The 15,562-nt window shown below is 41.1% G+C and overlaps 1 protein-coding gene across 7 annotated transcripts in view; it reads right to left on the bottom strand.

Moving 5' to 3' along the window:
• FGGY (FGGY carbohydrate kinase domain containing) overlaps positions 1-15,562 on the bottom strand; it is a 413,229-nt gene that overhangs the window by 348,496 nt on the left and 49,171 nt on the right. For all 7 annotated transcript variants that reach the window (XM_081308911.1, XM_081308913.1, XM_081308910.1 and 4 more), the window contains one exon: positions 3,484-3,572. In XM_081308911.1, the coding sequence (XP_081165037.1) occupies positions 3,484-3,572 (89 nt within the window). The remainder of the gene's footprint in view (positions 1-3,483; positions 3,573-15,562) is intronic.

Raw genomic sequence — 15,562 nt, forward strand, 5'->3', positions numbered from 1 at the left:
TGCTTTCACGGATGGTTGCTGAAGACTAACAGAGCTAACATTCGCCAGTACGCCTAGCACAGATAAAAGAAAGGCACTGGATAAATGACAGTGACCATTATTACTATTAACAAAAATAGCAGTAATTATTTTCATTAATATGATGAAAAGAATGGAACAGAATTACAAATCAGTCCTCAGCCTGGTGCTGATTTCCTCAGTGACCCAGATAAACACAAGTAAATGCTGTATTTCAGGGAATGAGAACAACTAGAGAGGAGAGGAAAAATGTTTTCAAGGAAAAGAGAGAAGGAGGAGAGGAGGAAGAGAAAAATTTCTTACATATGGTCACTACCAAAAACAAGTTTGAAAGCTTTAAGACAAGGTGAAATCCAATCACTCCTGAGTCCAGACTCTACTAGAACAATAAAAAGAAAAAGAAAAACACCTTCTAGCCTTTTTGGCACTCATTTCACCAAATCCACCCAAAACAATCACATGTAAGAGCCAAATAAACACCAAATCTGAACCTCTACTTCTCCTTGCCCAGAGGATGCCAAGTTCCTGCTCTACTGCCCAAAGTTATTTTGGCATTGAGACATTCTATTTCCCATCCTGGTCATCCTTATTTTAGGGGAGAGAACAGACAGTGGGGAATTTTTTTTTTAATTTAAAAATTAAACCTTTATTGTTTAAACACTTTGTGTTACATATTTCATCTCCATTATATCTACCTCTTAGTAATCCTGAGACTGCTTGCAGAAAAGGAAACGATGCTGAGGGAGGAAGACTATTTGCTCTAGGTTCTTGCAGATACTATATGGAGAGACTGAATCCAGGTCAGTCAGACCGCAAGGATTTTTCTTTCCTTTATGCCAGCAACTTAATGTAAATACTCCCTGCCAAATGTGATAGAGAAAGGGAAGTAAAAAAGGAGATAATTCCTTAAACACTTTCTCAGTACTATGTTTGAAGTTTTTCTATTATTTCAATCCATACAATAACCTCATGAACTCACTATTATTATCTACATTTGCAATCAAGCTCAGAGAAGTTCCTCCTTTCACCTTGATCATGCAGGATGAAATGAAGAAGGCAAAATGAATTGAGACACTGGAGTAAACAAAGAAAAGACAGAAGACAAACTTAAGATGTAAGAGGGCCAGAAAAGAAGGCAGCCACCTATGCAGAAGGAATTGAGTGCTGGGTGCCCAAAGTCTGCAGGCTCTTCTCTGCAGAGAAGGAAACTGAAAGGGAGGTCTGAACTTGCCCACAAGTATGGGACAGGGTGGGGGGAGTGGGGATTGTTAATTTGTACTAATGAAAAAAGAATGAGTCATGAGCAATGTAGCCAATAAAAAAAATGGCAGGGATGACTGAATGGCCAATAAATCAATTCTGAGGATTAAACTTTTTTGCTTCCTTAAGATCTGAGAGTGTCACAGAGATGGAAGATCGCAAGTATGTTCTGATGTCAACAAGAAGCCCTTCAATTTTAAATTCACTATATTAGGCCTTTAAAATACTTCCAGTCTCTCACAAGTATAGACCATCTCAGAATCATAAGACTTTCAAGTATATTCTATTTATTGTTGTCCAAATATACCTGACCATATAGCCACCCCGGCACTTGTTAAACATACAAGTTCCCAGGTGTGTCCCATAGAGATTTCAGGAAGCAGAAAACTGCAACTCCTGGGAATCGGTGTTGAAAAAATCATTCAAGTGATTCTTAGAATCAAGTTAGTTTGGAAAATTGCTTGAACAAGATTGTCCCAACCAGCCTTTAGGTAGGTACCATGATCTCCATTTTGCAGATAAGTAGTGTGAGACTCAACAAAGACACATGCCCAAGAGCACACAGCTATTAATGATACAAGTCACCATATGACCTCCATACTTACTATTTGATTTAAATCTATGTGAGCTGGGACTAGCTTCAAAAAGCCCCCTCCTTGAGGTCTGAATATGGCATCAGACACGAGGAAACAGTTGTTTACTGTATCCAGAGCCATCAGAAACAACCAAGGGGAAATAAAAGTGCTGGATTAAACAAGACCCAAAGAAAAGGAAAACCAGGTCTTTCTCCATCTTTGGTTTTATTTTTGAGTCCTATAAGCCTTGAAGCCAATGGCCTACAAACACACAACTACTAGCATATTTTAACTATCAGGTCTATTTTGCTAAAATCAGAACATTTCCTTCACTGATGCACAAAAGTAGAAAAAAAAGCCTCCAGAAATTCTTTTAATAACTTAGACAATGTCACACAAGAGGAATGCCCAAGATGAGGTCTTCACCCATGCCTCCTCCCCAGTGGTGAAAACTATAATGGTGACTAATTACACCCTCCAGGGCAAAGTTCAGACCACTAGAGGGGTGAGTACCTGAGGTTAGCTGAGGCTGTCTTCATGTGCATATGGATGCTCTCCTCTCTGGGACCTTTGGCAGATGATTGCTCTGCTGAAGGGAGGTGCTGGTGGACGCCACATGAAGAATGATGTGCTCATCAAAGGCCTTCACCAGTATCTCCTTCTGGAAGTAGGGCTGCTGATCTATCACACTCTTATCAACTCACCACAAGAAAAGGCCAAACCCTGTACCATGGGATAGACAGGAGGAGCACAGGGAGAATGGTACTGCTGTTCCCGGCTTCTCCTGAGTTTATATAATAAAAAATGGGGAGGACATGCCTGCTCTGAAGGCACAGAATTTAAGATACAACACCTGCTCTCTACTTTATACAGGTTTATCTCTTCCTCTGGGAATGGATCCTCTAACTCACAGATTTGTTCAATCCAGATTCAAAATCCTTCTCAATTTGAGAAAACCTCTCACCCTTATGTAGTCCCCTAACTGAGGTTAAGATGGTAACAAACTGGCTATATATGAACAGATTTCCTGTCCATCTTCTGCACATATCCAGGCACATTCCCACTGTTAATTATATCAGCCACAATTTCATATGCAATAAGTATTCTGTAAAAGTCTCCTGCATGTAGCACATACTTTATTTTTAACATTCATAACTTACTGAAAAATAGTGGCTGATTCCAACATACATACCTCTACAGTGGTATACCATTTATACAGATTCCAGCACATTTATACAAAACCAAAATAAATTCATATCACATTCATCCACTTAAAATCAACTTCCTTGAAAAACATCTCCTGCCCTAATTTTTAGTTGCCAAGTAAAAGGTGCTTTTGGGCAAAAAGGCACCATTTACTCCAGATTTTTCATGTTTCCTCCAAATGTGTCCATTTTAAGGAATGGTCTTCACCTTGGATACTCACATTTCTGGCCTCGCAGGAATTGGAATAGTATCTGGGCATGTGTAGTGGAGATGGAAGATAGACTCAAGATGTTTCAAGTATTCAAAATCACATGCAGATGTACAAACAGAATGTCCAGTCAAAGAGAGTTAAGAAAGCAATACATATACCCAGACACCCAAGAATGGAAGAGTGCAAATAAAATCCAACTTGTAATTAACATACCGTGCTGTGACACCTGTTGCCTTCCATGATAAGAAGTCTGGAAGATCAAAGAAATGTCCCGCCTTATCCCAGCAAGTCTCTCTCAAGTTCTGCCAAATTAAATATATATTAGAATCAATTATGGGTTCTTTTTTTCCCTAGCCCTCTCCTCTTTCGGTAATGTTTCAGAATTTTCAAAACAAAAATACAGCCAACAATGTCTGTTAAAACATCTGTTTGAGGGCTTGGGGTGCACAGTGTGACATAAAAACAGTACTTTATAGGAAAGAAAAATGGCAATTATTGATCCTTCCAAAAATGACCATAATTTCCCTTTATCCCACTTTGACAACCTGGAGAGAGAAAAAACACTCTATGAGAATATGCAATTCATCTTCCCAGTGAAGGGTGAGAGAGTATGCTTCAAACATGTAATATTTTAACATGAGCAGCTGAAATCTGGGGATAAAACTGCACCAAGACATTACATTACAGTGAATCTGAACATGCCGGGCCATGTAAAATTCTCCAGGAGTCAAGTGGTTCCAAAGGCAATGAAAAAGATGGTCTCTTCCCTCATAGAACTTGCAGTCCAAGCCAAAGAGAACAGCCACATAATCAAGCCATTGTTGAATAATTTTTAAAGGTTTGTTTTTTCCACATTGCTACATAGTCAGATTTTTCCTTACCACTTGGTTTTTTCTTTCCTCTGACAACTCCACCTGGAAAATTCATCAATTACTTGTCATTTTGTTCCTTCCCAGGATCCATTTTCTCCTGTTCCTTTGCTTAACCTACCCCTCAGGCTTCCTAAGTGAGGTTAGGTCTGGCTATCATAGCATTGCATATTTGTTTATTGTCTTTCTTTCCTCCAAGACTGTAACCTCTGTGATATCAAGGACTTGTCAGTCTTGTTCACTATATTTGATGATGGTCTCCTCTCTTTCCCCTATCCCCCAGGCTGAGTGGAAACCACACAGTTCTCATTCTAATTTCTGAGAACCTGATTGGATTATGGAAAGACATGGGAGCTGGCTGAACCAATCAGATTTCTTCTCCCAGAAATTTAGAATGCCTATTCAGTGGAGCCATTTAACTCCTGCCTGTGAATGGAATTGGGGAACTGGGGTCTGGATGTAAGATAAAACTTGGAAACTGTGAAGTGGCCACTATCTACCAAGCATGTAGAAACAAAGAAAACACACACACACACACACACACACACACACACACACACACATGCACATACACACACACAGGGTAAAGGGAACTGAAGCACTGTCAAGAAAAGGGTTCCTACCACTCAGGCAACTTTCTATGTCCTGTTTGCAATTATTCTCTCTAGAAGAGGCTAATGAAAGGAATTTATCATAAACTCAAGGGCATTTGGGGGAATGTACAGGCAACAAACCTGAAGTTCCAAATGAGACATATTCTAATATCTACTAGAGGGCAACACACCGTAGGTACTCAATAAATATTTACTGAATTGAAAGACATACTGTTCAGTTTCTCCTTCCAATCCCTCTCTTCTGAGCAGTGCTGCAACATTTATGAAGGGACCCATGTGCGTTTCCTCCTCAGAGCAACACAAAAGTGTCCAGTGCTGTTTGTTCAATTTTACATACAACCACAACTTTACCTGCATGCTTCTAGCCAGAGCCAAAAAAAAAAAAATCTTCACAAATTCAGAGTACAAGTGCTTATGCTAGATCTTGTTTTGGGTCACTGGAACATAGCCAGCAGACAGCCACTGTGAACAATGAAACCCAAACAGAATGTCTCTAAGAGAATTTTAGGACTTTTGCCCAAAGGAGACATTCTGGAATTGGAGGAGTGAGGGATCCAGGAGCATCATTTCCTCCTGAGACCACACCTGCTTCACTGACAAAGCCAGAGACCTGAGTAAATCTTACAATAGGATGAGGAAACAGAAAGAGCACATTGTTGGAAATACAAGGTATCTTTAAGAATGCACATGATCTGTGAAGGAAAAATCCCTGCTTTCTCTACAAAAACAAAGTCTAGAGATTAGGCAGCAAAGAAAAGCAGGGAGAATTTGGGTGAGACAGAGTGTGTCCAGAAGTCTGATCCCTTTCTTCCAGATACTAACTAGCTGTCTGTGAGTGTCCCATGCAGTTCTTCATTGAGTTGCATGATTCACAAGGACTTTGCAACCCCAGTCCCAACTTCCAGATTGGCCAAGACCCCTGGAGATGAGATTTTTTAATATGGTTCTATGGGAAAATCTCTCTGTCCTTCCTCCTCTCCAATCAGTGCAATACCAGTCACAGGCCCCAACCTCACTGAGTCAATTCTGTCCCAGTAGCCATTGGGCCTGCATCATGCCTTGACTGGCCTCATGTTTCCTCCACAGTTTGCAACAGGGATCCCACAGCCTCATCTCGTTTGATTCTCAGGGCCATTCAGAGGTGTGCAGGTGATACATAATACTCTCTTACCAAGGATGTAGAAACTTAGGGTCAGACCCCAAGGCCTTAGCCCTAATGTTAGGTACCTGTTCTAATATTGGTGGTCTTTCCTTTCCCAATGCCACAGTGACCACCCTGAGGCTCCTAACCCTAGTAGAGCTGTGTCTGGGCCTTCTGGAAAAGTTACAATGAAAGCTACTGCCATTCTTTACAGCACAAAACAAACAAACAAACAAAAGCCCTTCCAAATAGAATTGTTTTTAAAACAATCTCAAAAGTTTCAGAAATTTCTATTTCAGTCTTGAACTAATCACTGAACTTCTATGAACCTAACAACAGTTTGGGTTAGAGAGAACACACAGTTGACCCTCCACACTTGCCAACATTCGCTGCATCTTATTATGTGATAGCTTACTCCAATTCAAACTAGGAGCCTTCTGTGCTGAAGTCGTTCTGTCAAGTCTTTCTGTCCTCCAGTTAGTTACCAAGCAACTAGTTTTTCAAGAAAAAAAGGATCAGCAATGATATATGACTCGGCATTACAGGTTTCTACATTCCAACAACAATCCTTTGAGCTAAGCAATCTGCCAGCTTGAAAGCAACCAAATCATTTATTACTTCATAAAACCATAGTCCTTCTTGGGAAGAGGCTCACACGGCTGTGAGTAGGGAGAGAGAGTATGTCCCAGATTCAAGGCCAGCCATCAGTTGCCCTGCCAGCCTCAGGGCAGAGAAGAAGAGCCTTTGCCTTTTGCCTCCCACTGCAACATCCCAGCAGCTGTAAGGTTTCTGCTGCTTCTAGACACCGAGGACACTGGTGAGGGAAACAAGGAAGCCACTCTGATGGCAGGGAGTCTAGAAGCAACATAAGAAACTAGGGATAGCAAGGTAAAGAAAGATCATCCAAGTACTTTACAATTAAGTTGCAAAGAGATTTTCTCTGGCTCCCTGTGGTGTGCAGTGATTAAACGGAAGGAACAGAGATCCTGCACTCTCTGCTCATAACTGATCCTGTCTACACATTCCCAATGCTCATGATATTTTTCAGAACAACTACCCATGAAACTTTACTACCCTTACTCTGTTCAAGACCCCAAATTAGGGCAGACAGACCATTGAGGAAAGAAGTTTCAGGAAGAAACTTAATCCTCAACATCTTTCTTAAAAGAAAAATGATGCTGAAAACATGGAGTGGATCATAAGCCCCTATGAGAACCTCCCCGGAATGAATGAAACAACTGTGTATTTCAAACTCCTGTCCACAGAGACCAAGACCAAACACTAGAAAGGGTACACAGGCAGGTCAACTGAGGTTGGTGCTACTGGAGGCATCTCTCTAACACTGAAGACTCACCATTCCACTTCTTTCTTTAAACTGTTCTCATAGCCCCTTGGTTCAAGTTGCCATTATCATTATCATATGATGACTTCCTCTCTCATGGCCTCTCTGTAACAATCTCCACTTAGTCCTCACATCATTCGTTTACTTTCCTAATACATTACATTCTTTATTTCTGTGCCTCTGTTTAGGCAGGTGCCTCTACCTGGATTGACTCTCTGACCTTCTCCCCTTATCAAATTTTTGCCGTGGACTCAAATCCTTAATCCTCAGAAGTCACCCTTGCTGGGAGACCACCCCCACCATCTCACTTCTGCATTCCACACTGTATCTGAATTACATATTCATGTACCTTGATCTACCTCAATATAACAAACTTCTGGAAGACAAAAGACAAGAAAAACTCATGGGGAAAAAACACACAAAACTTCAGGAGGTACAAAAAAAATTAAAGCTAATCCTTTTCAAAAGCAAGTTACAATGGAATTGGAGAAAGATGTGCACAAAGGCAAAGGTAATTAAAAGTATGACGTATGACAATAATGTAATGAGCCTGATACCAAGGTTTGGTGAGTCAGCCTCAACTTCATCATAATATTTTGTGTGGTCATATATATGCCCGTAATGACTAATCACAGGGTTCAGAGAAGAGAAAGGGCTTGATGGCTAGAAAAGACTTCATGGTGGGGAGATTTTTGCTAAAGCCTAAAGGTCAAGTAGAATAAATATCAATGCTACTGTAGAGAAAGATACCCAGGAAACAAAAATCTGAACTGATGAGACAGATTATTCCCATTAGAGAAGAGTTTGCTTAACTGTGCCATCATATGATTTATTTGTAAAATGAAATAATTTCATTATATAATTCATTTTCAAAAGCTAGACTTAAATGCAATCCTTTCCCTACCTCCCCAAAGCTCTGCTCTTGTACTGACAGATAAACTCATCATCCACACTAGAGCTGATTCCCAACCATGAAAATGTTACCAATTGCATGACAACTGATCAGATTCAGCAAAGTTGACTTTGTCCAGGAGAGTGATACCACTTCAAGTACCAGGAAAATAAGGCTATAGAATGTGAAGTCAAAGAACATTAAAGTCCAGCATGTCTGAGTCTAAGAGCTGTCCTCATCATTTCCTAAAGCTGTGTGGCTTTAGAAAAATTAATACCCCAAAACCTCAGATTCCTCAAAGCCAATATTACTAGCACTTATCCCAAAGGATGTTGTGAACATTAAATGAAATAAGATGACAAGATTCACTCACCACTGCTACAGAGCTTCATATTTTTCAAAGCACTTTGACATGCATGATCTCATCTGAGCTGTATAATTCCTTAAAGCAAGGAAGGAAAGAAATTATATACCTCACTTTTCAGATTAGGAAACTAACACCCAGAAAGGGACCATGATGGTCCCAAGGTCAAGGACAGAAAGCAGAATGTCAGAATAAACTTTCTATCTCTTAACGTCCAGCCCAAGGTTAGTTCAGGTCTCTGTCTCCCTAAAGCATGAAAAATGCACAAGTGCCAAGCAGACAGGAGAGATTCCATGTGACCTAGACAGGACAACTCTTTTTTGGTGGTCTTATCTACAGGAGGGAGGGAAGGAGGGAGTACTAATATGCAAAGAAGGTTCTGGAAAGAGTAAGAGGGTCTTGGAATAGGAACAAAAGAAAGAAGACATGTGGACAAGTGGAGAGGGGAGGAGATCTTCATTACTACCTCCTTCTCCAGGATTCCCTCCTGCCCTTCTCATCAAGACCCTCCTGGCTCCTTCATGAGCTCCTTTTCTTAGTTCATCTTTCGATGTGGATGCTCCCCAGGATCTCGGCCTCAATCATATGCTCTCTCACTGTTCACATGCTCCTGGTGAATCTCAAGGTTACTCCCATGATTCCAACCAACTGCAAGTTGAATGCCATGCCAAATCTCAAACTCCGATTCCAACTCTCCTGAGACATGTCTCCTGGGTGTTCCCCCTGCACCTCCAACTCAACATGTCCAAGGCAGAACCTGTGTTCTTCTCCTGAATGGCTTCCTTCTCCTTGATTTTTCTGTTTGTTGGTCTGGTGAACAAGGGAGTAATCGTCTTTCTCTTCTCTCTCATCCTTTACATCTAATCATCCTTCCAATTTAAATTCACAGTTAATTGTTCCCACCTCTTCAGGCCCTTTAAGAGTCAGATACTCATCATTTAGGACTCAAATATGATGGTATCCACTCCATGAAATTGTCCCTGCTCCCCTGAGCTGGATGCCCCTGTACTGTGCCCCTACAATACTCTGAATATGCCTACCATTGCACTTCCCATCATCTGTTCACATCCCTGACCTTCTCATTAGACTAAAAGCTCCTCTAAGGCGGGAAGTGTGGTTTTTAAAATCCCTCTATTCCTAGGACCAAGCATTATATCTGATATATAGATGATGAGTAATGTTAACTGAATGAGTGAATAAATGAATGAATGAGCAGAGATATACAAACTAAATAAGAGTTTGTGGAAATGAAAATAAGGAATGAATGGATAAATGAATGAGCTTGTGAATAATAACTGTCCCAGTTTCTCCTTTTTCATTCAAGTTAATGGCTTTTCTCAGTCTGTTTCAGGAGCAAAGACATATTCTAGCCAAGCCCTACTGCCAGGAAGATAAATTTCTCCTCTCAGGGTGAGCAGGTCCTTTGGATAAGTTTCATTTTAATTGGAAAATGGATTCATTCACTTCCTGGCATAGACTCCTGGGTCAGTGCAGCACCATTGAATGGCTGCCAAGTGCCAACAGAGAGGGGGACTGCAGCGGAAAAAGAGTTCCATCAAATTGGAGTGCTTTGGGACATTTGAGGACAACCCACTCTTAGTTCCAAACTAACTCGCATGGATGCCCCCTTTTTTTTTCTTCCCCCAAATGTCCTTCAAAGCAAACTTTATACATCTTTACATATCCCCAACCCAGAAAAGATGGGTGTTCTTTACTTTCCCAATTGGCATTTCCTTGGGACTTGCTTACTTGGGTATGAACATCCTAACCTGTTCATTTATGCAACTGTTGCAGTCATTTCCTATTGGGAATGAACAAGGTGACATCTGAGAAATTCCTTCATAACATGAGCAGTAACATAAGATGAGAACTTCATAACCTCTTTCTTGTGAAGGATCCATAATGATCCAATCTCATAGAAAATATTGCTTCTAGGAACGCATCTTGTATCTTTTGTCAAGAGTCCTTGTATGAGGTGCTCAGAGCTTTGTGAGCAGCTAGACAGTTCTGTACTTCATCATCCCCCAGCATACTAGCACACACCTGACCACAAACCAGGGCTGACAGATATTTCATTTGAGAATTAGTTATTTGATATTAACTCTAAGGATACAGATGAATAAATTATCCTCTTTCCCTAAAAATGAGCCAAGAGCCTACTAGGGGAGATCGAGGCCCACTTACAATTTTGAGAAGAGCATGGACAATGGAGGAGACTCACAGTTACTGGAGATGTGCCAGAATAGACACATGAACATGTAAAACTCAGTAAACTGAATCCAATCAGTAAGCCTGTGAGTTCAACTTTGCTGTAAATGAACAAAGTGAGACCCACAGACATTAAGTGACTAACATAACCGGTGGTAGGTAGAAGAACTGAGGTTTGAACTAAGGTGAGTCAGCCTCCAAAGATGGAAAAGTGTGATGAAACTAATATTCAAATAATAATAAAACAAACATTTAAGAAGTGCTTAATATGTGCTGGATGCTGTTCTAAACAGTTGACATACACTTGCTCATTGGATCTCTCAACAAACCTATGGCACATGTACTGTTATGGTCATCAGTAATCATCAGAGGTTGGGGAAATTGAAATAAAGAGTAGTTGAGTAGCTTACCCAAGGCCACACAGCTATGCAATATCAGTGCTGGGTTATACATCCCCGCTGAGAGGCTCTGGAGAAGAGGCTCCACTGTGCAGAGTAGCTGGTCCTGAACCACTCCACTAGAACTGCCACTGGACCAGTCAGTTTGGAGAACTGGGGATTGTGAAGATTAAATAGGAAGCCTGGGGACACTCACAAAATCCTGTTCCCAATCTTCAAATTATTTACTGGCTAAGTAGAACAAAGAATTTGTACATATGAAACACTCCAGAGAAAGATAAAAGTAATACAGAGTAATTCAAATTCTTATAAACTAAGATCTCTGCATGGTCACAAGGAGATACACTTTCTCATGCATCAGGGAGAGGAGAGAAGTTATCTAGGAGGAAGTATATGATCTGCATAAGCAGAGAAGGCAAAGAGCAAGGAAGGAGAAAGGAGGCCATCAGGTGGGGCAACTGCCTGAGGAAAAGAGCTAGAGGCAGCATAACTACAGACTTGAATCATAAGTGGGCCTGAGAGACTGTGCTGAAATGTCAGAGGCAAATCTGGATTTGTGTTAGACGCTCAGGTCAGAAAAGAATGGGATCCACTATCAGTTCTTGAGCAGAGGGTGATTTGTGAATGTGTTTTAGGGAGGATGGGATGGCAACAACATAGCAGGAATCCTGGGAAGAGTGGGGAGGCAGGAAGATCCATTTCCATGTACATTTCTGACAAAGTGAAAGCAGAAAAGCAGAGAGAAAGGAAGGGAAAAATGGAAAATGAAGGGGAAAAAGGAGGATGAGTTGGAGAGAAAATGAAACAAGAAAAACTAGAAGAAGAGGCTAAGAATAAAGATAAGATAAAAGCGAAAGATGGACAAAGAGGCAAAGGGAAGATGGGATGAAGGGAAAGAATAGGTCAAACATGAGAATGAATAAAATGACCAAGATGGAAAAAGGAAGTGAGAGAGAATGACAAAAAAGGCTGGTTTAAAAAAAAAAAAAAAACATGGAGCACAATAGCAGCACCATGACAATGTCCTAGACAAGATAAAACATGGGGAGGGGAGGGCAGCAACCAGACGGGCTCTCCTTCTGCATGCTCTTTCCTCTGGGTGGATGAAGTCATGGCTGATGTCACTGTCTCTGAGTCACACGCCCCTAAAAGGAGGAGGAAAGGCTGGTCACTCAGCCCCACCCCCATGGACAGGAGTGGTTAATCCACTGCTTCATCCTTGGGGGCACAAGGGGACTGCAGGAGGAGAGCCTCTCTGTCTGCCAGGGAGGACTCTGCATTGAAAGTGCTGAGAGCTCATCTCCCAAGTTTTCAAATTCAGGTCCTCAAGCTAGGAAAGTCAGAAAATGTGCAGCAAATGGCTTCTGCCTTTTTGTCTGTGGCTGATAGGTAAAGGAGCTCTATCCATAATGCCCCAAAAGAATATTCCATCATAAGCAGTATTGAATACATAAAAGGGACTTGACTGGCTTACTGTGCTACTTTCTCACATTCTAAGCTCCCACCTTACTGTAGTGGCAGCCCCATGGTGATCCCGTTTATAGACCACCCACCCCAGGTGTTCATGATCTAACCGCAATTCAGCCAATGGCCTGCTAACCAACATGTCACCACCTCCTCACCTCTCTATCCTAACATGGCTTTGTTACCCAAATTTCCACTCCACTTACACTGCTGTGATTTCACCCATCTCTATTCCAGAATAGGAGAACCTGAGGACAGCAGCTCTGTGTTGTTTATTGCCATGTTCCCAATATTTAACAAACTAACTGGAATAAATTTCCAACAAAGATTTGCTGAATGAATCAGAGCCCTTGAACAACTCTGGCAGGAACTGATGAGCACCACAATTCTTACAGCCATCATCCTAAGAATGATGGTTGGTAAAGACAGTACCATCCAAGGTACTGCTGAGGTACAAGTGAAACTGTTCTACAACATTTGATTGGAGCATCTCAGGATGGATTTGCTTTCTCCCTGGTTCCTTCTCTCCCCCAACCTTGCTCTGGGAGCTGCAGAAAGAGCATAGCTTGAGTTAGATTTGAGTAGAAACCTGGCCTTACGCCTCCGTTAGCTACACGAGGTGAGCCTCACTCACCCTGCTCTTGCCTGCTCCTGCTCAAACAGGAATCTTCTAAGGAGTTCATGTTCAACAGTGAAGCTTCATTTTGACAACCCCCTTCTTAAGGTTGCTTATATGTTGGTTGTTCTTCACCTTGTTTTGAAGGTTGAAGAACAAAAAGTAGCCTCTGTTTTGAAGAGGTTAAAAGTAAGTCTACCTTTTTTACAGTGGCTTATTTAGGTCCACATTTTGCAAAATATCTTGTTTCTATTTTCTATGGTTTTGAAGTATCATCCAAAGGACTGTGTGACCTTCAAAAAGTGGGACCTAATAGGTCACTGGGGGAGTGCCCTTGAGTGGGGGATATTGGGACCATGCTTCTCTCTCTCTCTCTCTCTCTCTCTCTCTCTCTCTCTCTCTCTCTCTCTCTCTCTTTCCTGGCTGCCATGAGGCAAGCAATTACATTTGCCATGCTCCTCACCATGATGTATTTACTGCCTCACCCCAGCCCCAGTAGCAATGGAGACAGCTACTATGGACTAAAACTTCCAAAACTGAGCCAAGATTAACTTCTCTTTTTGAGTTTTTTTTTTTAATCTCAGGCATATGTTACAGTAATGAAAAGCTGACTAATACATCTTTATTATTGTTTCTGGAAAACAAAATTTTTTAAAAAATTATTTTAGTTTTAAGTAAAAATAGTTTTTTTTAAATAGGGAATTCTTTTTTAAAAAATTCTTGTATTTAATTCAAATGTATGCCAATATCTTTCAAATGAAGGTAATTTTCAGAAACACTTGCTCTGGTCAGATGGCTTAAAGAGATTTCTGGAATATTCACATTTACCCTTATTAATGAACATTTCAGATTTAAATCTAATCTAAAACTATAACACTGCTTTCTAAATTTTCATTATATAGTGTTAACAAGCTTAATTGCAAATGAATAAAATAGTCAAGGTGGTAAAATCACTTTCTCTCCCCCCCATATATTCCCTCCAAGCTGTCCATAAAGTTTAAACAAAATTATTTTAGAATGTGCCTACCCCTATAGTGAAGGGACTATAGTGAAGGGAACTGTGCAACTCATGCAGATAGTAGGCAAAAATTCTGGGGAGAAACCCTGACCACTTGAACTCCAAACCCAATCTCCCACCCCACTGTCCAGCTGCTGCTTCCCGGGACGTGGGAGGTGCCTGATAAATACTTGCACAGTGATTCACTCTCCTTCTCAGATCCATTGGTTTGCCGCTGACCCCTGGCCAAGGCCAGACCACATGGCCATATGCCAAGACAACTGCAGGAGGCTTTTCTCTTGTCTGACTCTCTCCACAGCTCTGAGCTTCACACAATGCCAGTGGTGTAGAAGAACTTCAGGGGTCATATACACCAGCTGTTCCCAAAGGCCAAAAACATGGGCTGATCAAAACTTTTCACGAATCAGTGGTCAAGTAACGAGAGTAAAAATAATGATAGAAAAAAATAAAGTCCTTATTATCAATACAATTATGAATAATTAATTGGTAAAAAGAAAGAAAGCTCTTATTTCCTAATTGCTTGTTTCACTTTACTTGGGTAATATCCCAGATTCTACACATGTGGCATTACTGGGTGGGGCGGGGACACAGTTCAGACAGGAGCAAAGCCATAATGAGAAGCAGAGTCCAGGCAAGGCAGAGCCACTTAGGCAGCTCCTTAATTCCCTCTGAACAGTCCCTCTGCAGTTTTAAGTCCAACGACACTGCTGTTTGAGACTACAAGGCCTAGAGGCCACACCAAGCATTCTGAAAGGATGTGGGTATGGCTACTGACAGGGCCATAGAGCTGAGATCGTACTCTCTCTCAATACTAAAGTCATTCACAGATCTCACCTAATCCATAGCCTCTCCATGCAGGGAGGCTTCAGACACCCATCAGCCTTTACAGAAATCCTGCAGTCACTATATCACGCAACCAGCACAGCGGTCAAAGCTCAACACACAGGGATACACTCTGAGTGAGGACTTGGCTCAGAAGTACTTCCAGAGCTACTGGGTTCACAGGAGGCTAAAAAATAACTAGTTTAGTTATATACATACTTAAAGGAATGCAAATGAAAGGAAGAATACATCTTTTTAAGAGGTGACTACAAGGTACTGGGGTATAAACAAAAGTTTGGGGTTAAAATTTGTGAAGCACAATCTCAAATACGATTCTTTAACTGTGAATCTAACTTTGGACATCTAAATTTTAGAAACTGGATAACTTTTATTATGAGTTCATATATTTATCTTAAAAATTAAGGATGGACAGATACATTCTCTGGGATTTGAAACTTAAATAATGATAACTCACTCTCTTTACCTAGGGGTCTCATCTGTGGACACAGGCATCTTGCTTGATGAAGGCTAGAATTTAACCAGC

The sequence above is a fragment of the Spermophilus citellus genome (genome assembly GCF_964194105.1).
Source record: "Spermophilus citellus genome assembly, chromosome: 9".
NCBI classification, from domain to species: domain Eukaryota; kingdom Metazoa; phylum Chordata; class Mammalia; order Rodentia; family Sciuridae; genus Spermophilus; species Spermophilus citellus.